The 22534-nt window shown below is 51.0% G+C and overlaps 9 protein-coding genes across 9 annotated transcripts; 7 read left to right on the top strand and 2 right to left on the bottom strand.

Annotated features, from left to right (window-relative positions):
• Nucleotides 1-167: 167 nt before the first annotated feature.
• Nucleotides 168-932, top strand: ABOM_000106 (class I SAM-dependent DNA methyltransferase; the record flags this gene model as incomplete). Its single annotated transcript, XM_022527236.1, has 1 exon — nucleotides 168-932. One exon carries the CDS (start codon nucleotides 168-170, stop codon nucleotides 930-932), a length of 765 nt encoding a protein of 254 aa, XP_022395081.1.
• Nucleotides 933-1980: 1048 nt separating this feature from the next.
• On the top strand, nucleotides 1981-2648 carry ABOM_000105 (GFA family protein; the record flags this gene model as incomplete). Its single annotated transcript, XM_022527235.1, has 4 exons — nucleotides 1981-2032; nucleotides 2103-2149; nucleotides 2244-2307; nucleotides 2398-2648. 4 exons carry the CDS (start codon nucleotides 1981-1983, stop codon nucleotides 2646-2648), a joined length of 414 nt encoding a protein of 137 aa, XP_022395084.1.
• A 1999-nt stretch (nucleotides 2649-4647) lies between these two features.
• On the top strand, nucleotides 4648-6154 carry ABOM_000104 (T6SS phospholipase effector Tle1-like catalytic domain-containing protein; the record flags this gene model as incomplete). The annotated part of the gene is made up of 3 exons (XM_022527234.1): nucleotides 4648-4807; nucleotides 4859-4873; nucleotides 4926-6154. The coding sequence occupies 3 exons, from the start codon at nucleotides 4648-4650 to the stop codon at nucleotides 6152-6154; spliced, it is 1404 nt and encodes a 467-aa protein (XP_022395083.1).
• A 1652-nt stretch (nucleotides 6155-7806) lies between these two features.
• Nucleotides 7807-8934, top strand: ABOM_000103 (uncharacterized protein; the record flags this gene model as incomplete). The annotated part of the gene is made up of 1 exon (XM_022527233.1): nucleotides 7807-8934. The coding sequence occupies one exon, from the start codon at nucleotides 7807-7809 to the stop codon at nucleotides 8932-8934; it is 1128 nt and encodes a 375-aa protein (XP_022395086.1).
• Nucleotides 8935-9239: 305 nt separating this feature from the next.
• ABOM_000102 (O-methyltransferase) lies at nucleotides 9240-10587 on the bottom strand (the record flags this gene model as incomplete). Its single annotated transcript, XM_022527232.1, has 4 exons — nucleotides 9240-9999; nucleotides 10047-10173; nucleotides 10235-10364; nucleotides 10417-10587. The coding sequence occupies 4 exons, from the start codon at nucleotides 10585-10587 to the stop codon at nucleotides 9240-9242; spliced, it is 1188 nt and encodes a 395-aa protein (XP_022395085.1).
• Nucleotides 10588-11990: 1403 nt separating this feature from the next.
• Nucleotides 11991-13635, top strand: ABOM_000101 (putative polyamine transporter; the record flags this gene model as incomplete). The annotated part of the gene is made up of 4 exons (XM_022527231.1): nucleotides 11991-12104; nucleotides 12158-12894; nucleotides 12951-13326; nucleotides 13393-13635. 4 exons carry the CDS (start codon nucleotides 11991-11993, stop codon nucleotides 13633-13635), a joined length of 1470 nt encoding a protein of 489 aa, XP_022395088.1.
• A 2703-nt stretch (nucleotides 13636-16338) lies between these two features.
• ABOM_000100 (uncharacterized protein) lies at nucleotides 16339-17911 on the top strand (the record flags this gene model as incomplete). The annotated part of the gene is made up of 7 exons (XM_022527230.1): nucleotides 16339-16599; nucleotides 16672-16708; nucleotides 16772-16842; nucleotides 16896-17194; nucleotides 17266-17340; nucleotides 17393-17460; nucleotides 17523-17911. The coding sequence occupies 7 exons, from the start codon at nucleotides 16339-16341 to the stop codon at nucleotides 17909-17911; spliced, it is 1200 nt and encodes a 399-aa protein (XP_022395087.1).
• Nucleotides 17912-18619: 708 nt separating this feature from the next.
• ABOM_000099 (FAD-binding oxidoreductase) lies at nucleotides 18620-20328 on the top strand (the record flags this gene model as incomplete). The annotated part of the gene is made up of 5 exons (XM_022527229.1): nucleotides 18620-18910; nucleotides 18964-19067; nucleotides 19129-19474; nucleotides 19530-19769; nucleotides 19825-20328. 5 exons carry the CDS (start codon nucleotides 18620-18622, stop codon nucleotides 20326-20328), a joined length of 1485 nt encoding a protein of 494 aa, XP_022394688.1.
• A 224-nt stretch (nucleotides 20329-20552) lies between these two features.
• Nucleotides 20553-21629, bottom strand: ABOM_000098 (carbohydrate esterase family 5 protein; the record flags this gene model as incomplete). The annotated part of the gene is made up of 2 exons (XM_022527228.1): nucleotides 20553-20915; nucleotides 20973-21629. The coding sequence occupies 2 exons, from the start codon at nucleotides 21627-21629 to the stop codon at nucleotides 20553-20555; spliced, it is 1020 nt and encodes a 339-aa protein (XP_022394687.1).
• Nucleotides 21630-22534: the final 905 nt, after the last annotated feature.

The raw sequence follows: 22534 nt of genomic DNA, 5'->3' as shown, positions 1-22534 counted from the left end.
ACAAGTGGCGGGCAACGGTCACGGTGGGTAATTTAGTATCAACTCAACCCCGCATTTTGCTTGATAGCCGAGCCGAAAAGCAACGTCTTTCATCATTTCATATCGGATAACCTGAACACCAACACGCATCTCTCACGAGAATACCAAACAGAAACAGCATATCCAAGATGTCCAATGCACCAAATACTGCCGGCAATGAGAGATTCAATGCCGAAGCAGCAAACTGGGACAATAACCCCTCCGTCCAAGAGGCGACTCGCCTCGCATACGAGACACTCCGACCGCTCATTGAGAATCTGTCGGGGGAGAAACAAGCCGCGACAGGAACCGGCGTAGATGTTCTCGAGGTCGGCTGTGGAACAGGCCTGTTGAGTGTGCGGGTAGCACCGCTGGTCCGCGAGATTGTCGCCGTTGACACTGCAGAGGGCATGATCGAGATGCTGAGGATGAAGACGACCCAGCCTGGCTCTCCACAAAATATTGTGCCTGTTTGCAAGTTGCTAGAAGACCCCGAGGATCCTGTTCTTCCTCCCAGTGATGAGGAGCAGCCTGCCGCAGGTCGGAGAAAGTTCGATCTGGCATTGTCGCATCTGGTGCTGCATCATATTCCCGATCTGCGACCTTTTCTCCACATGCTCCTGGGTTGTCTTAAGCCCGGTGGAAGAATAGCTCTGACGGATTTTGAGGACTTTGGTCCCGAGGCGATCAAGTTTCACCCCCAGTCGAAGTTAAAGGGTGTGGAGCGGCACGGCATCCCGCGTCAGTGGATTGAAGACCTGTTGAAGGAGGTTGGCTTCGAGCAAGTCAAGGTATGGGTCGGATGGACGCTGGATAAGGATGTTGAGGGATGGGAGGACGACGATGGAAGCCATGCTGGTGGCAAGAAGACAATGCAGTTTCCCTTTCTTGTGTGCGAAGGAGTGCGTCCATGATATGACCCAGGCCGGTTACGATTTTATCAACGTTGAATCAACTACGTCTGTGACCTTTAGCTGTATGTTTATAAAGCATGTACCATAGTAGAGTTGAAAATAATCCTATGAGCCATGCAAAACCCGTGCAGGTTCCGCTTGATGCCACCATGCTTTAATGCACTTGAAATAAGATGCTGCATGAACCTTGAGTGCCTTAATTTGATTTGTTTTCATCAACAGTAATCGGTAGCACCAGACAGTGTCCTATACCTCTACAGCAAAATGAAGGTCCTGTGTGAGTGACCATTCATCATATCGGCCATAGCATGGTTTTTAATCGCCGAATTGTGGAGACGAAAGAGGCCTGTGCTTGGGTTGCCACGATTACTATTCGTGAAGTGATGGGCGGTGGAGGTTAAATGGTTCCAATCAGGTATAGGACCCCGCCAACATGTGTCACTACGTGGTAACATGTTGAGCTGAGGATATCAATCCATCTACTAGTCCGACAGCTCGAACCTACACTAAAGTCTCGACATATTTACCACGCTAAACCCAATATAGTAACTTCAAGGGAATCCGCGACTTAGGAAGAGTGTTGAAAATGGCCTTTTGGGAAACGTTGATGAATTGAATACTCTGTACTCTCGTTCCCAGACCATTATGACCTCTGAGTATAGAAATAAGTATTTCGTACTCTGTAGCCGAGCAGGCATACTCTTGAAAGTGGAGCTACGTTTTTCCCTCACCAAACACAGATGTTGGCCATATCCGGTTAGTCTATCTACGATCTAGTCAAAACAGAAGTGGGCTCCCGGTCTTTGGGTCAACGTCAAGCAAACGCCGAATAACTCAAATCTGAACGACCCGAGGCTTTCCTCTCGGTGATTGCTAGGACCGTAGATATCCGGTTCTTAGTTGAGGTAATACTGTTTGACGTCGTACGAGGGAAGTCAGAACATAAATACACCTCGCTGGTCTGTCATTGACTGACATTTTCTCTATCCCATCCATATCGATCTAGATCGGAATCCGTCAATCTTCCCTACCCCAAACAAGCGACATAATGACTCTAGCAGGAAGCTGCTTGTGCGGTGCTATTGCATACGCCTCTGACTGTATGTATCATACGTGGTACATATTAACCCCACTACCGCGAAGGCTGTACTAATATCATTCTCAATTTAGCCGAGCCTCTTGTGACGGCTTTGTGCCACTGTGTTGATTGCCAGAAGGTATGTAGGACTGTGACTCAAGACCTCGCTTCTCGCTAGTCCTCTAAATTCTCGATTGAAGTGAATGAAGCGCCGAAATAACCGTTATATCTAGTGGACCGGTGGCGCATTCACGTCCAACGTAATCGTTCCCCGGACTTCTTTCAAAGTGACAAAAGGTACCTAGCCACCCCATCCTCACTTTACCTCACACATACTTGTGGGGCTCTCTTCTCATGTTCGATCATCGTGGCTGAGAATTGCTGCAGGAGAACCCTCGTTCTATGACATCACTGGAGCCTCGGGCAAAAACAATCGCCATTTCTTCTGCAGCAAGTGTGGGTCGAGCTTGTTCACAGAACTAGATCTCATGGCCGACAAGACCGTCATCAAGGCTGGTACCCTGGACGGTGGCGAGGCGAACCTGCGGAACAAGGTCGATGTCGAGTTCTATACCAAAGACCGGGCGTCGTATCTGTGTGCCGTGCAGGGTGCCAAGCAAGAGACACTACTGGGCTGATTGATTTGATGCGCCTGCCCCTGAGGCACAGCGACGAGAAGTTAAATGGAAAGTATTGCTGCATGATGATAACGGCCGTTGGGATGAGTATGACTTTGATAGTTGGTGGCGATGTACATATGATTATGTCATGTAGTAGTATGCACGGTGTTGGTGGGGTTGCAGAGTTCAAGATACCATGAATTGAGGTTGAGGTTAAACAAAACATATGACATTCCACATAATGCTAGTGATCAGCAATATATTTCCTAAAACGTAGATCATTGTGGAAGTACTCCGTAATGACGATCCCGATAAGAGAACCAACGATACATCACATCGAGGAATCTGGTCTAAAGGGCATATGAAGGACAGGTGCGTGGCCTATTGGCCTGGTAATAGGATTCCCCACTACTTTGATCATCCTTCCGCGACGAGCAAATCTTAATATATTGTTATGGCGCGTGGCTGCGTTCAAGTGGCCTACCATCAAAGATATACGCTTGAGTCATGATATCAAAGCTTCGATACCACTCCAAAAAAACAGCAAGACTTCCGATTGGAGCTGTACCATGATGTGACGCCTTTCCTAATAGTTGCCTTATGGTTTGCCTCATGGAAGAATCTGAAGTCTGGCGCTTGCATATGGAGCATGACCACATACATGCAGTAGAGGCATTAGTGCCTAATGTGTGAAGCAGCATGTTGGAATCTCTTCCCACCATTAGCCAATACATCGCCAATTACATATCATCGTTGTACTTGTAGAGCACTCAGAACTCCCCGCTGTGGGTGTCCACTACACACATCCGGCTGCACGAGAGGATGCTGACGGGATCATACGCGCCTTACATACTGCACTCGGTAGCAGCGATAACACCCAATGGCGACCATTGTCCGGCATAACTGTTCCGACTGGGAGCGAAGAATAAACACGCTTGTTGTTCGAAAAAACATCTTCACTTGTAATCCATCGTTCATAGTGGCTATACACGAGTCAAAAGCCAATCAACATCCTCGCAGTTCGAATAATTATTGCTCGTATCTCTAGTGTACCGTGGTTGTGCACATTTTCATATCGAAACCACCAGCGCGTTTGCCGGTGGATATCTGCAGGTTGTTCTCGGCAAACTCAGGAATGGCGCACCCTTGAGCCCTAACAGGCTAGCAGTTGGGGCGTTGGGAAAGGTCGGTATATTCACAAGTGTATGCATTAATCTAGGGAGTTCTTGCGTGCGACCTGTCATAACCAAGGCTCTATTAATGTGATATTACATCATCCAAGCCAATGAGCGTCGCTCAGCCATAACATTCAGAACCACAGTAGCTTGCACTTATGATTGACTCACCCAGTGGAATGCCTTAATCCAAACCAGTAATAAGTACAGTTTGGACGGACACCGTGAGAGGGTAGTCCAATGACGTATCAGATGCCAACAAGGCTGACGACCCCCGGTAGTAGGGCCGGCCACGTCCTGCGGCTCTCAGCTAGTAAGCCTAACTCTATTATTATATTCGCAATTCACTGGGAGTTATTGGTCGGCTGTGTAAGGCCCACAGAGGAAGTGAATCTTGCCTTTTGCCCTGCCTGAGTCATCCCAACTCCGCCATGCTATGTGATACTCTTCTGGCATCATCATACCCCTTGCTCACAATGGCGTTTCTAATATTGAGACTCAGGTGTCCGTCAGATGAAGGACTGTTCACAGCGGTCCCCTGGTTACCCGACAAATAGCCTCGCAAACCCGGGCAACGTGTTGCGGTGTACGATGTCACCGCCAGTACGCCCCAAGGCGCTACTGCGAGGCTATTGAGATGATGCGTGGATCTGCAAACTCAGCCATGCATGATGCCGCCGCCATGCATTTCAAGGCGGGCCAACTCATCAGACCGTGTGGCGATCATCCGGGTTGCCCACCAAAGGGTCTCCACAGACCCTGGATGACAGCCTTAAAATGGAGCATCCGTGCTGCCATCATTCCCAGGTCACGCAAAGTTCTGTACAATATCTCACATAGCCATGTCTAAAGAAATTGATCCATGCGGGTGCGACGACGGTGCACCCACTCGAGAGTTGGTTCTCTGCTTCGATGGCACCGGAAATACCTTCCGTGCGGATGGAAGCGAGACCAATATCCTCAAGATCTTCCGCATGCTGGATCGCACCAAAGATAACAGATGTAAGTGGTATTAGCTTTGCGGCACTGATGAGGATGAGCTAACCCACCTAGATTGTTACTATCAGCGTACGTAGCTATCTTCAATACTCCCTGCAGATCGCAGTCTGACGCACACCAGCTGGAATAGGAATGGACAGTACTGTTACTCCCCGGTCGATGGTAAGCCTAGCATTACAGCCTTTCAGAAATCTCCCCACCGCGGGCATTCTCGACCAAGCTCTGGCAAGATCATTTGACGAACACGTTATCTCGGGCTATCGCTTCCTCGCCCGCCGATGGGTTCCGGGATCCAGAATCTACCTTTTTGGGTTTTCACGAGGCGCATACACAGCTCGTTTTCTGAACGAGATGTTGGACTACGCTGGGCTTATCTCCGCCGATAACGAAGAAACTATTCCATTTGTTTGGAAGGCCTTCCTCAAATACAAGTTTGCGGATTCCGGCCAGGAAAGGGATGACGCGGAAGCGTCTCTGCGACTCAGTCGAGAAACCATGTGTCGGTCTCCAGGACTGGTCCATTTTCTGGGACTTTTTGATACTGTCAACAGTGTTGCCGAGTTTGCCTTAGATATCAGTAAGGACAACGAAATTCAGCCAAGCCCGAAGATCATGCGGCACGCGGTTAGCATCGATGAAAAAAGAATCAAATTCCAGCCCGTGCTATTCGAACCACCGCCCATCGACGGCATGAAGGCAAGGGTCCATCGTGTCAGCACATGGGCGGCAAACGGGGAAGCGACTATCTCGGGGATCCCTAACGCTGCGGTCCAAGGGGACTTTGAGGAGGTGTACTTTGCTGGAGATCACAGTGACGTTGGGGGTGGGTGGCCATCCCAGAAGACAAAGGCTAGCCAGATACCTCTTATGTGGATGGTTCAGGAGGCCGTCAGGGCTGGTCTCACATTTGACCCGATCCAGCTCTCGAAGCATGACTGCTTCGATCCAACGATCGAGGACTACGATCGCGACATTCTTAAAGCTGCCGAACAGGCCGAGATCCATGACTCACTTGGCTACGATTTTGGGAAGGGACTTGAGGTTCTCTTTTGGCGCTTGATGGAGTACATGCCCTTCAAGCGTACCAAAGTCGGACCCGACGGGGAGTTCCATGAGACCCGATGGCACGGCCGTGGCTTGCGAAGACCACTTCCCCCAGCAGCCAAGATCCATTCCAGTGTGTTTCATCGATTGCGTTATGATCGTGATTACAAGCCCTACAATCTGGGAATGGGGAACAAAGACCAGGAACAGAGTGAGCTTGGCCAGTGGAGACGAATCGAGCACGCTCCAACCGAGAACGCTAAGCTCTCTATATACTTCGTGAAATTGCCCAAGAATCGGAAATGAGATACTAACCTGTAGTTGTATATTGTTCATTGTTCTCATTTTACTGTGTACTTTGTTTGCTTTGCTGGACTGTACTCTAAGCGTGTTTTAATGTCGATATCCGCTTTCCTCTTGTTCGTCCTCTCGTTCTTTTTATAGATATTACACCCTCCTTGACTTGCACAATTTCTGCCCGAAAGTCCACACATAGAAATCCATAGACTCTACCTAGGACGTTACTCAGGATATAAGTATATTACACCTCAACCTTTCTCTGGGAATTTTCATGGATCTTCTCGATAACGGTAATCTCTCAGCTCGTTTCAATTCTTGTCCCCCATCTTCATCGGATCCAAGTGAACCCCGTCTTCGAGACTCGGGGGAAATGCGCTGCCAACGTGTCAGGTCGATGATATCATTTAGCATGAAGAGATCCAATCCTATCGCGAGATCTGCGCACATCTGAGTTAATGGACGCAGTCTATATTCTCCACAGTCTGCCCTGTTTTCTCTCTCATCCACCGTTGGGGTTCCTTCCGCGCTCTAGTTTGTTTTGATAACGCCATTTGAGGTCTGAATTGATCTCGAATGTTCTTCGCTGGACGTAATCAACAAGGGAATGCCGGTATCCCCCACAAGGCAACTACATTTCTTGAAGGAATGCGTGCGTCCGGCCCTATTCCGTGTCGTCAATCCCGGGCTCTCCGACCCTAAATTACCGGTGCCCTAAGCCTGGTCAAGTGATCTTTCAGCGACGGATTGCAGGAAGGGGCCAAAAGCACGACAGTTGAGTCTTCCACCAATCTGCGCCTCAACGTTGATGCGCTTCAGCTGTCTAGCGAGACGCCACGGCTGTGGGGGCCAAAAGACGATGCTTGTCGCTGTCAATCCAAAGGCTTGGTTTGAGGCTCTTTCGGAGATTCCCGACATGCCTCGGCGCTTTGATCCTTCATCCAGAGCGGCTTGGAATGGCACCACGACGATGTGTGGGCGTTCATTCTTTGACTGTGTGGAGTATAGGTGCACTAGCAGCTGTTAGCAGGTGTACTATCCCTCAAGTGCATTTATTGCCCGGATAGCCAGGGCACACCTCTACTCTTCGTCGTCTTTGGCCTTTTCTTCTTTTTTTTTTTGTTTTCTTTATCTCTTGGCCAACGACGTCGTGAGCTACTTGCAACCCCGGTTCACGCTGTGGGCCTTCCCATCTCGGTTTTGGGAGCTTATGAAACTATCATGGCCTCTGTGAAAGAGATAGCAGTGTCCAGACAGCGCAGAGCCCAACGGAAACGATCCAAGACGGGCTGCCGAACCTGCCGGTAAGCATACAATTTTGTCCCCGGTACGATGTGCCCGCCCTGACAGCTCGCCGGTACAGTGCTCGTCATATTAAATGCGATGAATCACCCGGTAGCGTATGCCAGAACTGCACGTCGACAGGTCGCATATGCGAGGGATATGATTTGTGCCGGCTGCCTCATAAACGATCAGTTGTATATCTGCCCCACTTTGCAAACCGTCTGTGTTGGATCATGAACTCGGACGAGAAACGATGCTTTTCATATTTCCATCACCACTCAATCTCGAGTTTAGTTTCCTTCTTCGACTCACCATTGTGGGAAAACCTTGTAAGGCAACTCAGTCACACAGAGCCGGCGGTGTATCATGCTGCTAATATGCTGGGTGCCGTTCAAGAAGATTCGGAAGAAAATGGCATGCGTCTGGCAGGCGTGATTCTGCATCGTCCACGGCACCGATTCGCCCTGGAACAGTCTGTACGATCCTTTGCTCTTCTCAATAAACGACATGCGTCTCACGATCCACAATTTAAAGAGGTAACTCTCGTGTGCTGTCTGCTGTTCACACTGTCAGACCTATTATTGGGGCAGTATAATACAGCCTTGCGGCATCTCCGGAGTGGTCTCCAAATTTTAAATGAGGCAGATACTTATACACACTGCTTACCAGCCATAGACCAGTCTCTGGTCGAAGCCTTCGTAAGGCTGGACACACAATCATCGCATTTCGCGACGGATGGGCCGCTCTTGCATCTGAAACGGGACGGAAAGGAGTGGTCCCCCAGCGATACAATTCCGTTGCCTCGCAATGTGCAAGAAGCTCGACGGCAACTAAACCACGTATTATGCAAAGGCATTCCGTTTCTCTCCGAGTGTTGGGTGCTTTCCAGTACGGAGATCAAGCTCAACTATACCTCACTGCGTCGAACACAACAGAGCCTTCTTGCTTCTCTGTCTCAGCACAAACAACGATTAGAACTGTTCTGTAAACAGTCATATGCCAAACTCAGCGCGAAGGAACAACGAGGGGTGGAAATAATCCGACTACACTACCTCGATCAGATCCTGAGTATCAAAACCTGCTTTTTCAACGGCTCAATCCCCGGATACCTGACCCCGGAATACGTGGCCTTGTTGTCCGCCCATGAATCGCTGATGGCAAAATTCCCGGAGCGTTCCACAATCACGTTGGACAATGGCATTATCCCGGGACTATATATCGTAGCATCCAAATGTCCCGACTATCGTGTGCGCTTACGAGCAATCAGAGCGCTCCAGTCCTGGCCGCACTGCGAAGGCTTGATAAATTCCAACATAATTGCTTCTTTGGCTTTTGAGTCTCTCAAACGAGAGCTCATAAAAGTGAACAAGGCCGAGCTCTCCCTCATAGTTGGGGACAACGAAGAAAAATTGGTCCGCTTCTTGTTTGACACCCTAAGTTGCACTAAGCATGCTGCATATTGGTCAGTCGTTAGAGCTTCGAGAATTCTGCAGGATAGGCCTTGAGCCATGAAGGCTGTCCTCGGCATATGCTACCTATTCCTGAAGACATTCACCGGTAATAACAAACTTGAGTCCCTGTCAGCTTTGCAAGGGGAACAATCCTTTGCCGAGGTAGCAAAGCCATGATCGTTTTGCTTCTATAAAATTAATAAGGGCGGATATCCCAATACATGGTACATATTAGCAATCTATTGTCATTAAGATTCTATCCATAACTAGGTGTGGTACATTGTATGACCAGAGGAAAATCACAAACAGGAGAACGAAAGATAGCAAGTCCAGTGTTGCCTACCCTTTGAAAATGTTCGTTAGGCCAAAGTAGCCTCGAACACCGCAGTCTGAACGTCCCCGTCAGACTTCCAAACTTGAGTGACTTTGAAGTCCGCCTTCTCGAGCAGATCAATCCACTGCTCCTCCGTTCGCTCCAGGGCAGAAAAGACCTCCATCATATGGAGATCGAGAGTGGCGGATATAGCGGGAACATTGGCACCTTCGGGCATTACATGCTCGTTGATGAGGAGTATTGAGTCGCTGGCCATCGCCGTCCGGATGTGACGCAGCGCTTCCAGTGCCGCCTTGTCCGGCCAGTCATGCAGTACCGTGCGCATGTAGTAAGCCTTGGCACCTTGGATTGGCTGTCCCTCGAACATGTTGCATTTGACAGCACTGATCCCTTCGGGCAGCGGCTCTTTGATGTCGTCAATGACTTGCGGGAGGTCCTCGAGGATATACTTTCCCGGCAGTTGTGGGAACCGTGCCTTGAGTGCGGTGATATCATGTCCAACACCACCACCGATGTCGACCAAAGCAACTCGCTCCGGAGTTACCTGGAGCTTATCCAGGACTGGATAAATCTCAAACCACTCAACACCACAGTGCCGCTTGCTCTCAGTCATTACTGAGTTAAACACGCTCTGTATCGCAGGTCTCTTGCTTAGCCAGTCGAAGTAATGCTCGTTCGTTTGATAGGCCAGTTGAAAGGGTGCGTCATAAGCATCTGAGGGGTTCTTGTAGTCCCTTTCTTCGAAGTAGTCAAAGAGTTTCGAAGTTATTTGCATATTTGTGTGACTTGTTTCGTTAGGACAAAGCAGATGGAGACAGGCGAGTAGACTTACAAATGCTTAATCATATCACCAGGCACCGATCCAGTTCCGAACAGCATGGCTGTCTGTGAAGGCCGGTATGTTTCGGTGTTGGTTTCCTTGCAGATATCATGGGAGCAAAGGAACCGCATGATACGTTCTAATCCATGTAAGCTTTTTTCCTCTCGACATGAGTCTTTCCAGTCTTGATGGGCACATACTGAGAAGCTCCACGTCCCCTTTCGTTTTTGACGAAAGTTCTGCCAGGGTCATCTCGGCCCCGTTGGATGTGACGAACGCATCAAAGATTCCCATGCCCTGGGCAACCCTGATCCCGGCAATTCCATAATGCTATTTGGGTCAGCACGTATTCAACCACAGAGGGCGGTCGGTAATTTCCTACCGCAAAACAGTGCTTTTGGATAGCATGGACCGGTGTCTCCAGGGCAGCTTGAAGCTGGCCTATCACCCCGAGAAGCTGCATACGGTCCTCATCTTTAATGTTTCCTGGGGTCGGGAGGTTTGCCAGTGCGGACTTGAGAGTGGAAGTAAGGTCAGAGAGCGAGGTTGCCATGGCGGAGGGTATTCAGAGAAGATAGACGTGAAAAGGCTTCGGAATTATAGAAGCGTGTATTATAGGGAAAGCATCCCAGACTGGCCGGGGTATCACTACCTTTATATATGTTTTCAGCCCATAATGATCTTGCCCATTCGTGACACCAAGTTCGGTCCATATCGTCGCTGAGACCGTGAACACCGAACTTCGGGCTAAGAATCCTGGAATACCCCGAGAAGCGGGAATCCTATATACGCGCACACGAATGACAGTCCAGCCTTTCCTATCGCTGTTGGATCGAGATCCACGGACTTATAATGTTCTTAACAAGTCACCTATCATGCTGTAGGCTTTAATATAGAAGGTTTATAGTGCAGAAGACCAAGAATGCCAGCAGAGCCCTCAACATCCGAATATGGTTTAGCTCGATATTGTATACGTATCAGCCAATCAGCGACTGCAGGTCCAACCGCCGAGATTACGTGACAGTCCACGCACAAAAGTCATACGATTCCAAGTCTATATACTAAAATGATCTTGACCCTCGTGTTGACTTTAATGGAAATGGAGGTTCTTTTGTAGGAAAGTCCTGTCCTTACTCGGTGTGGTGAAGTGAAGTTTGTGGTGTTCCACCTACTACCAGTTGGCGACACACCCCAACCATTATATATAATCAAAAGTGTACGAACTCGTCCACAGGCTCATATAATGACCAAGGAACTTGCTCACCAGGTCACTTTGCCTATACACACTAGACGACTGAAGAACGATTCACAGAGTCCGGATGCCTTTCTAAAGTCCGCTCTGTATAACATGAGAACAACCGATGCAATATCGACGAATTATTCGATTATTGATCGCCGTTTTCAGAGTGTCGCACTGTCGCCTGTGTCGAGGGTTTGTTGAGACTAGATCACATTTGATTACATTTGAAACCAGTCAATTCTGTCTTTCCATTGCTTCGTTCCAGTCTGAAAGCCCATCTACAGCTCAACGGTGAACCTTGTTCCGAACCATCGGAGTGGCAAGAATGGATGATGTACGCCAGCCTGGAGATGTGGAGATTCCAGTCCTTATGCAACAATTGAACACAAGGATTCCTACGGTAAATCAGAAACGATTGACGAAAGAGTCCCCACCGCTACCCAGACGCTCCATTATTCTCACTGCCGGGAGACCCGCGTCCCCATACTCGGCTTTTCCGATTACCCCGGATTGTCCATGATCGTCCAATGAGTGCCGAAGAATGTTGGCCTCTACTGCTCTCCAGCCCCTCCTCAACGCCTTCTCTATACCTGTGTTGGTCGGTGTGCAGCGACGATCCATCGCCGGGGGGTTTAAGTACCCGCCCCTCGGCCGGCCCATGCGGACGCTTTTGTTTTCGCTTGTCTTGGAGGTGGATCCAACTCACCTAGGACAAGATGACGGACTCAATCAAGGAATCCATCAGCCACCTCGAGACCGTTGCGGATGAACGGGGGGCTACAGGTTCTCAAGACATGAAAGAGCCAAACGTCGATCCAAACCATCCACAGGTAAGCACGGAAACTGTGAGTTTCACCGGGCGAGCTGACGTCGAGGTGCCTAGAACTGGTCCACAGGAGCGAAATTATCCACATATCTTACCGTCTGCTTCTACACCTTCCTCGGCAATGTCAACGGGAGTAACTTCACGGTCGCGACTCAAGCGGTGATCAAGGAATTCCACGTGTCTCAGACCCAAGCTGGCGAGTTAGTATGCTTTAACGTCTTCCTTCTCGGATTGGGAAATGTCTTCTGGGTGCCCTTGATGCGTGTCGTCGGCAAGCGACCGGTCTATTTATTGTCTATGTTATCCCTCGCAATGATGAACGTCTGGTCTTCTCGCGCGTCGAGCTATGGGGAACTGCTGGCTTCGCGCATCTTATCGGGTTTCGCGTCTGCGGCCGCAGACGCGACAGTGCCGGCGGTCGTGTCCGACATGATCCCACCGCAGGATCGGGGTCATTATCTGATGTTCTTCCATTTGGCCCTGACCGCAGGGCTTTTTATCGGCCCCTTGATCAACGCCTATCTGGTTCAGGAGGAGGACTGGCGATGGATGTGTTACTTTCTCGCCATCGCTACGGCTGTGACATTTGTGACTGCCATCTTTACCGTTCGCGAGACCACGTACCTGAAAAGGAACGCATTCGTCCCTAAACGCAACCTGTGGCAGTGGATGTCTCTAACAGTGGGATATAACCCCGACGCGTCATTCCTTCGAACGGTGTCAGATATCGCGTGTAATGTAGCATACCCACAGCTGCTCTGGGCCGCGTTCGCCATTGGGATCTCGGTCGGATGGTAAGGCCTCTGAATGACCAGTGCACGTCTGTCGCATTTCTCACTGACCTCGACAGGAACATTGTTGTCCAATTAACTGCCTCGCGTACGTTCACCGCAGCCCCTTACAACTGGCCCGCAGGGAGCTTGGGGCTTCTCTCTCTCTCCGGATTCATCGGCTCCGTCTTAGCCTTCTGGCTCGGTGGGCGACTGATCGACATCATCTCCACCCGCTATACAAACCGACAAGGAGGGCCACGTCTGCCGGAGTATCGACTCCCCGCCATCGTTATCCCGGGAGTCATTGGTCCGAGCGGAATTCTGATCTTCGGTCTTTGCATCGCGCATCACACCCACTGGATCGGAGCGGCCTTCGGATATGCCATGCAGGCATTTGGCGTCGCGGCCATCTCCAACGTGGCGGTGACCTACTCCCTGGATTGCTACAGGCCGGTATGCGTTTCGCAATTGCTTAGAACATTCGCTTTTTAGTCCATTCCCCACGCTAATGCGGAACAGATCACCGGCGAAGCTCTGGTCGTTATCTTTACAGTGCGTAATACCATCGGCATGCTGCTGTCCCTTTATGCCGCCGACTGGATCCAGCGCCAGGGCCCCGCCCCGGTCTTTGGGGAGATGATGGCGATCCAGGTCGCTAGCATCCTACTTGCTATCCCGCTGTTCATCTGGGGTAAGCGGTTACGGGCGGTTACGTCTCGGTATGGGCCGATGAAACGATTCCAGGATCAGGTCGAGACGTGAGTATCCAGCGGGGCTGGCACGGAGTTACGGGGTGCAATCTATGAGCAGCTTGGCGCGTTTATTTCACAGCTGCGTATGTAAATGAGGACAATGCATATTTTCGTTTAGACATGAGAAGGCGATGTCGCAAATTTGCGAGGACCAAGCAAGCGAAACAGTAATATCAGATGTTATGAGAGACGCAGTGCAAGTGGATGTGACCAGGCAAAACACGGACGCCGCGGTCCTCGTGGAGACAGCCATCTAGCACTAAGGTCTCTTAGGCCAGAATCCAGCAAAAGAGATACGGTGCAGAGCTTCAGATAAACTAGGGGTACATTTGTGCAGTACGCGTTGCACCCCGCATGAAACAGATCCTGGTGATATTAACCTTTCTCGGCGCATCTAATCCAGGAGGGTTCCTAGTTTCCTAGAAACGTAGAAGCATGGAAGCATAGTAGAGAACTGCACATACGAACTCGGTGGCGAGGCCAGTACGGAACATAATTCCAACACAGTGACAGTTTCAGCACCGTCAAAGGCTAATTTCCCGACCCAGCAAACTACAGGTAGTGGATGGAGGCCGAGACGCCACGCTACCAACATTGCATGAAGTCTATATCAGCTTGGCTTCGGCATTACTCGGCGCCAGTTTTACCGACATGGTGGTCGTCGGTCGTTGATTCAGGAGGGGCTTTAATTTATTTTCGTCAGCATCTTCTTCACGATAAATGCTTGGTCGATTAGTGTGGACCGGTGTACAGGTAGCCGTTGTTGAGCGGAACAGCGACTTTTAGGTACTCGAGAATATGGCTGGCTTGATCTACATCACATCGATCGTCACATCTATACTATCACCCGATGAATGTAATGTGTTCCCTCAGGTAGAGAGAGACCCTGTACCATGCGACATATCCCTCCCAGAAACCGGCGAAGATGGCTCAAGCATGGCAGCAGATATCCGTTTCAAGAATTCTGCACCCTCGCTTAATCGCCGGCTCTTGGAAAGAAACTAGTGAAAGCATAGCAGATTAATTGCCTAATAGTGTAGTTGTTGTGGAGTCTTGAGTGCAGGAGTGGGTGGATCTTGGAGGGCTAATGAAGTGTTTAGCCGAGCCATGGCAAATTTTTCCGGTCCCCAATCTCTGGCTTGGCCCCCAAGATCCATCGTTTTCCAAATGGAATTTCCAATCTGGAGATCTTTCGGGAGAGACAAATTGATCGACAGGAGGGAAGAAACCGTGGCAAAGGAATAATGCAAAACTATGCTTCTACGATTTGCCGACGCGAGTCACTAACCAGGGCTCAGCCTGTCACGCTCGGGTCTCCGACTAATGGTCCCCCCGTCTTTTGCGACATCTCTACCCCGTTAAAGACAACTGTGGCAACTGCACAAGTAAGGGGGACCACCAGTGTGGTGTAGCCCAAGACGCCAAGCGGTCATAGTGGTCGAAGAAAGCCCAGTCGGGCAAAGATGGGACAGACAGCCCACAGCATGTTCATGCGCGCCATTACACTAGGACCAATGCTCGTGGCTAGTTTTGGCTGGTGTTCTCAACTACGAGACTGGGCAGATTGGTCAATCTCGACATTGAAGACCCGGCATTAGCCTCGGCAATACTCTGTAGCCTTAAACCCAAGAAGGCATAATGTTAGAGACAGAGGGAAGGCGTTTTGGAGACCAATATACTCGGACATGTCCGGAATTGGGATTGCAATTCCGCTTCAGCATAGGCACACCTCCGTAAATGGTATGGGGAGATCTCTCGGGTGTACACTGAATCTCCGACCCACGCGTCGAGAGTCTGTCATGAAAGGAGATAAGGTTCAGCTAAGAGAACGTGAGACAGACTTCTGGATAGTCGAAAGAAGCCCATGATTTGAATATCCGACCAGGTGGCCACCGTGATCCCTGTCGTAACACGATAGTGTGTCGATCAAATCCGCTGGGATGCATGGTAAGACACTATCCTGATTTGAGATATCGACAGACGACGCCACCTGCGCGGTGGACGGAGTACAGCAAAAGTATTGACCCGGATAATGGGTATACGACCAGTCCTATTGTTTGCTTGACCCTCCACTTACCGCGCTTTTCACCTACGCCTCAGCCCCCGTTCCAAGAATCCAAGCACCTTGGGATCCACCTTGTGGGCGACAAAATCACGAACGTCCAGTGCTAAATGTCGAGCACTGAATTCCGCACACCCCTATGGCGAGGGTCAAATTGACCCTTGCAGACAGGTACGACGATTTAAACACTGGTGTACCATGGCATGCAGACCTAGAAGGTGTCGGGGAGGAGACGATCACTCGAAAAAGTATGCTCCTAGCGAATAGATTTATCGTCCATTGATGGCAATCCACCTGCAAGCTTCCCCGGACGCCAGTCTTAGACGTCATGAATACTAATCAGAGTTTTCCAAGACCCAGACACATGGCCTCGGACTGCAGTCTAAGCGTATGCTATATTAAAAGTTATCTTTAGTCTGCAGAAGCCAATAGCCTAACCTAGTAGCGGCCAAGGATGAATAAAGGTACCACAAGCGCCCTTCTGCAATAATGTAATTAATATCTTTGCTTCCTTAATTTTACCCATGAATTCAGTCAGAGCTTATCCGTAGCCACCCTTTCGTTTCCCACCATACTGTATAGAGTGCGTCAGTCTCGTCCATATGAAGGATAATCGTTGCAAGTCTCTCCCATAGAGACTGGCCGGACAACATGGTGAACAGCACAATTATCCCGGCGATGTCGCCGCCGCCAGGGAAGGTATCCAACTTTGTTGATCCCCCGTACATTGGTACCAAATTCCTCGTCGTCAATTGCGTCTTTCTCCCAATCGCAGCTATTGCGCTGCTGATCAGGACATGGACACGGTTGTTTATCGTGCGCAGCTTTCGCTGGGATGACTGTGAGTCTCTCTTTCGCACTGACGACGCTCGTCTGCTAACCAAGAGACCAGACCTTATGATCATAGCTCTGGTGCGTTAGTCCTAATGTTCGGTCTACCACGCATCGTGCCAAATCGACTAATGCGACTTTCGCCCTTTGCAGCTTCTATCCGCCGCCATGACCGGAGTCACTTTGGAGAGTAAGGCTACCTCACCATCAATCTCGACGGGGTCAGAATACGGTGGTTAACCGTCGCAAATAGTGTTAAACTGGGGCCTGGGGAGACACATGTGGGACGTTCCCGCCGAATATCTATCACCATGGTTTATGAAGGTACGATCGATTACCGTCGGCATGCACACCAGCCACACTGACGCCCTCTTAAGCTAAACGTGATTGCCGCCATCCTTTACTGCGCCGGCACTGGATTTACGAAAGTTTCTGTTCTTGTCTTCTATATGCGTATCTTTCCCAGTCGCAATTTCCACCTCGCTGTTTGGGCGATCGTGTTCATTGCAGCAGGATACAGTGTGGCCAGCATCCTGGCCAATGTTCTCAGCTGTAGTCCCATTGATAAAGCGTGGTATCCAGCCAAAGCTGGTACCTGCATGAACCGGCCGGTGTTCTATTTCGCCAATGCTGGGCTCGGCATATTTACGGATTTCGCGACGGTTATTGTGCCCATGTGAGTCTTGCCCCCTATCAGTCGCCTAGCTTTCTTTCTGGAGGAAATGCTAACAGAGAGTCCTCTGACAGCCCCTGGTTACGCCGATTGCAGATGCCAATACGCCAAAAGATTGCGGTTAGCTGTATCTTGGCGATGGGATGCTTGTGAGTGATATTCCCCATACTACTGACATTGCGGTAACTCACGGTGTGGTAGTGTTGGCGTCGTCAGTTGTATCCGATTATCGACATTATATACCCTTCTCAAAAGCCCTGATCTTACCTGTAAGTGCCGCCAGTACGGGCATGCCACGGATGATCTCTCGTTAACACGTTTCGCCCTGTAGGGAGCACAACGGACGCCCTGATGTGGTGTACGATCGAGTTAAATCTGGGAATCACCGGTGGCTGCATTACAGCAGTGCGCCCATTCGTTCGTCGCTACTTTCCTCGCCTTCTGGGTCTCTCGTATGGGAATGGCTACAAGTCTGGTTCAACGTCTCGCAAGTACGGCCATCCACTGGGCTCCGTGCCTCGAGCAAACGCGCCCGACTTTTCGAATACTCGCAGTAACCAATATTCGACCCACACGACGACCACAATTCTACCTGCGGCTGACAACGGGAGCGAAGAACATATCTTACAGTACCCAGAAATGCCTACGAAGAGCACCGACGGCATCGGCATTGTCCGGACGGTTGAGTTCGACGTGGAGAACTCGAGCGCCCGGAGGTAATCTTCTACTTTCTTTAATCTTTCTTATGTTTTCATGATATTTAATACCTACTCTGCAATTTCTATAGCGTCACTTTCAGGCGTTGTTGGGTGGCATGTTGTATAACTTCAGTGTTGGAACGACGAATGACGACGCAGCGACACTTGAGGCATTATTAATCGGCGGAAAAGGCCTTCGCATTTGCATGATTCAAACTTCAGAATTACTAGTAGATTAGCGAAAATCGACTACTGGATTTCAAACCTCGGAACCTGCGGAATGGAGTGGATCCCAGCGAACTCTAGTTGGTGCTAGAGCTGCTAGAACGCTGCTAGATATCTGCTAATCTCGACTAACGTCCCTAACTAACTGCAGTAGGCCCTTACGCCGATGAGAACCCCCGTACCCATTGGCCAATCCCACTCATAATCTCCGCATCGGTGCGTCCTTTATGGGTTATGCCGAACGGCACTCCTGACGATGCCCTTTTGCAATCTCAGGAACACGCACATGGCCATGTTCTCCACCGTGAAGAATGTGCCTCCCTGAATTGCCAAGTGCGTCATGACTCGGCCCGAAGAGAGTCTCCAGTAACGGTCGTTTCTCCAGCCAGACGGCTCCTGAATCATGTATCCACCTTCTGGCTCGATTCACCGGCCTTTTTAATCCTTCGCTTCCCCAACTAGAACCGCAGTTCTGTCAACTGAGCAGAGCTCTCTTCCTGTCACCATGCGCGTCGGTTCTACTATCTTGCCCCTGGCGGGCTCGCTCTTGGTTGAGGCCTCTTCGGTGTCCGCCGGTTGCAGCGCCCTCAAGGGCTCCGTCAACAGTGCCGTCTTCAACCCGAACAGCCCCGTGTACGAGTATGAAGCGCAGAATTTCTGGTCCAACACGGAAATCATGAGCCCCGGGTGTGTTTTCCGCCCGCAGTCGAGCGCTCAATTGGCCGAGGGAGTGAAGGCATTGGTCGATGCCAACGCCCAGTTCGCGGTGCGCGGCGGTGGTCATATGGGCATTCGGGTACGTACGCGGTCGACATTTCCGAATGAATATGTAGTGCTAACCGACGATAGGGATCCAACAATATTGACGACGGGGTGCTCGTTGTTATGTCCAACCTGACTACCCTGGAGTTGTCCGAGGATCAGTCGATCGTCTCGGTCGGTCCCTCTCATAGGTAGGCGTGCCCTTTTCACTATGAAAGAAACATCATCTAAGACTTGAGTGTCTGAGTGTAGATGGGAGGACGTCTATGCCTATCTCGCCGATTATGGCCTCGCCGCGGCGGGTGGCCGTCTGGGCCCCGTCGGTGTCCCCGGATTGCTTTTGGCCGGAGGTGTCAACTTCTACGGCAACCAGGTTGGCTGGTCCTGCAACACCGTTGTCAACTACGAGATCGTCCTGGCCGACGGTTCCGTGGTGGAAGCCAACAAGACGCACTATTCCGATCTGTTCTGGGCCCTGAAGGGTGGCAGCAGCAACTTCGGTCTGGTCACTCGGTTTGATTTGGAGACGATCAAGTCGCCCAAGGTCTGGGCCGGTACCCACACCGTGTCCGCGGAATATGTAGACCAATTCCTGGAGGTATGATCCGTTGCGACATTGGCAAAACGTTAGATGTCTTTCTAACGAACCTCAGGCTGCGGCTACCTATGCCTCCAACATTTCGGACCCCAAGACTCACATCGTGCCGGCGCTGGTTCCGGGCGACGAGCTCCTGGCTTCGGTCATCCTCTTCTACGACAGCGAGGACACCAGCTATCCGGAGATCTTCAAGCCCTTCACCGATATCCCTGCCATCAGCAGCACCCTGGACTTCAAGACTCTGTCGGAGTTTGCTGCCGAGACTGGAGCCATGGTCGTCCCTCACATCAAGTACGTTTTCATACCTCTAGTTGAGCAAAAACATAGTTCCGTGACTAACGCTATTATAGCGATGTGTTTGTCGCTGGCACTGTTGTCGGTACCACCTACGCCGAGCTGCTCCAGGGCATCACCATCATCAACACCACGTTCTTCGAGCACCTGCCCAAGCTGTACGCTCAGATCCCCGCTGCCAACATCTCCACCATCCAGCTGGACTGGCAGCCGATCGGCGCGACTGGATGAAGGCCTCGGAGGACAAGGGCGGCAACGCTCTCGGACTGGACTCCTCCAAGATCTACCTCTGCTATGCCGAGGTCGTCGAATGGATCGGCTCCAGCTACGACGACATCGTCGCCCAGTGGGTCGAGGAAACCACCTATGCCATCAACAACGCCACCCAGAAGGCCGGTCTCTACGACGCGTTCAACTACATGGGCGACGCTGCCGGATTCCAGTCGATCTTCCCCGGATACGGCGAGGAGAACGTGGCCAAGCTGCAGACCATTGCCAAGAAATACGACCCCAACCAGGTCTTCCAGACTCTGATGCCCGGCGGCTTCAAGGTGTACTAAGCCTTTCTTCTTGTACAGTATAGTATGTATATATATAGTCAAGACCGTGTCCTCACGAGGTCCTAGAATATACATATAAGAATCTTCATTGATGTCTTTATTCACAACGGTATTAGATATCCAAGAATGTAATTGCCACCCATCGTAACCCAGCGTCCAGCGCTCCGATCCATTCGTCCCTCACAAACGAACGAAAGTTTATAATGAATGACAAAAAAAACCCCTTAGTTCGACCCCGAGAGGCCAGCAGCCTGGATCAAGAACTGCGCAGCTTCCTGGGCATTGGATCCATAGGACAGATGAGCCATGACGTTCATACCGTTCTGGCACACGGGGTCCCCAGAGGCACAGTACTCCTTGACCTTCGAGGCGGCGAGCTGGCCGACACCCTGCGTCTTGAACGGGTCGCCGAACAAGACCGCTCCAGAGATGGCATCGGCGCCGACCTTGCTGGCGGCGTTGTGCACCACCATGGCACCCTGGGAGTATCCACCCAGGACGACCTTGGTGTTCGGGCACTGCTTCTTGGCCTGCTGGATCAGCTCGGCCATCTTCGGTCCGCCCGATGCGCCCATCATGGCGTTGCCCTGTTTGCCGTTAGCCTTTTAATTTTTTTTGAACGATGGGGAGAGCGGGCCACATACAGCTGCATCGGCAGGGTAGTCAACACCCTGCACAGTCACCTTGTTGCCGGTCAGAGAGGCCAGCTGGTTGGCGACCGGGGGTCCCACGACCGACCCCATGTTGCCCATTTCGGTTGTTCCACGGGCGAAGATGAAGGTCAGCTCCTGGCAGCCCGAGTTCTGAGTCACTCCGTTCTCTGTAATCGACGCACGTTTAGTCAACCCGGGCAAGCCGCCAGAAGAGGAACCGCCCAGCAAGCTGCTCAGGTCGGGAATGTTACCAGTGCTAGATCCGAGACCGGGAATCCCGCTGCCGGAGGAAGAAGAGCCGCCAAGTCCCGGGATAAGGGAGGAAAGGCTGCCGAGACCACTGCCAGTGGAAGAGCCACCGAGGCCGGGGAGGCTGCTGCCAGAAGACGAACCGCCGAGGCCAGGGATGAGGGAGGAGAGACTTCCTAGTCCGCTGCCGGTGGAGGAACCCAGACCGGGCAGGCTGCCACCGGAGCTGCCGAGACCAGGAATCAGAGAAGCGAGGCTACCCAAGCCGCTGTCCGTGGAAGAGCCAGAGCCACCGAGGCCGGGGAGTGAGCCCAATCCTGGGAACTGACGGCTTTCGACCGTCTTGGTCGGGGCAGCGATGGCACCACCAACGAGAGCGAGCGCGGCGATGGCTTTCATGTTTGTGTAATTCCGAGGGGGGGATTGAGGGGTTCAAAGAATGACAAGAGCACAGCTCTGATAACGAATGACGGTTGATGGAATGAACGGTAGAGAAAGAATGGATTGGATCCGCTGGGATGGACGAGACAATCTCTGAAGATGCGGACGAGGATGAGGGTTTTTATACCCCTTTTCCCATACTATCCCAGCATCACAACAGGGATAAGGTTTTGATGCCTTGACTACATGAGTATAGTGCTCCTCCGTATTCGGGTTGATCTATGGTTAAGACAGTGGGTCTGGTTTCATCCTTTTGATGGTTTTTGGCATCGGTCGCTGTTAGGGTTAAACTGTTTGTGACTTGGTACCCCAGGAACGTTTGAGGTGCACTGCGCACTCCACGGTCAATTCCCCGATGACATCTAGGTATTTCTCAATCTGCGTGCTTCTGGCCGGAGCGCCATAGCTTTGTGTATACTTAGTTTATCAATACCCGTGGCATTACTCGCCGAATTCGTAGCTTGTCTGTGTATGTGAAAGACTACTCGGGATTTGTCTACCGAATCCTGAGTGCCGATCTAACTCGGACCATACCAAGAAGAAATGCTAGCGGTGCGTGAATCAGGGAACAGTTCCTGGAAGGATGAACGGTGCGTGGTTATCGGCCGATCAATCTCACGCTAAATGTGTAGGGGCCTTGCCAGCTTGTCTCAGAGTGCAACAAGCCCTAGGCTCCGGCTCAGCCGCGGACCCAAAAGGATATTAGTCGCCATGTGAGGTATCACTGGGCCAATAACTCTGCGACTGACTCGAGACAAATATAGCTCAGCGTTCTTACAGCTGATTGCTGGAACGGCTGTCAAGCTGTTTGCTGTAGATTAACTGGTTCAGGGATGCTGTGGAGTTAAGGCTTAGTTAGGGTT

The sequence above is a fragment of the Aspergillus bombycis genome (assembly GCF_001792695.1).
Source record: "Aspergillus bombycis strain NRRL26010 chromosome Unknown contig00001, whole genome shotgun sequence".
NCBI classification, from domain to species: domain Eukaryota; kingdom Fungi; phylum Ascomycota; class Eurotiomycetes; order Eurotiales; family Aspergillaceae; genus Aspergillus; species Aspergillus bombycis.
Note: the sequence above shows the minus strand (reverse complement) of the source record. Positions and strands in the feature narration are given on the sequence as shown.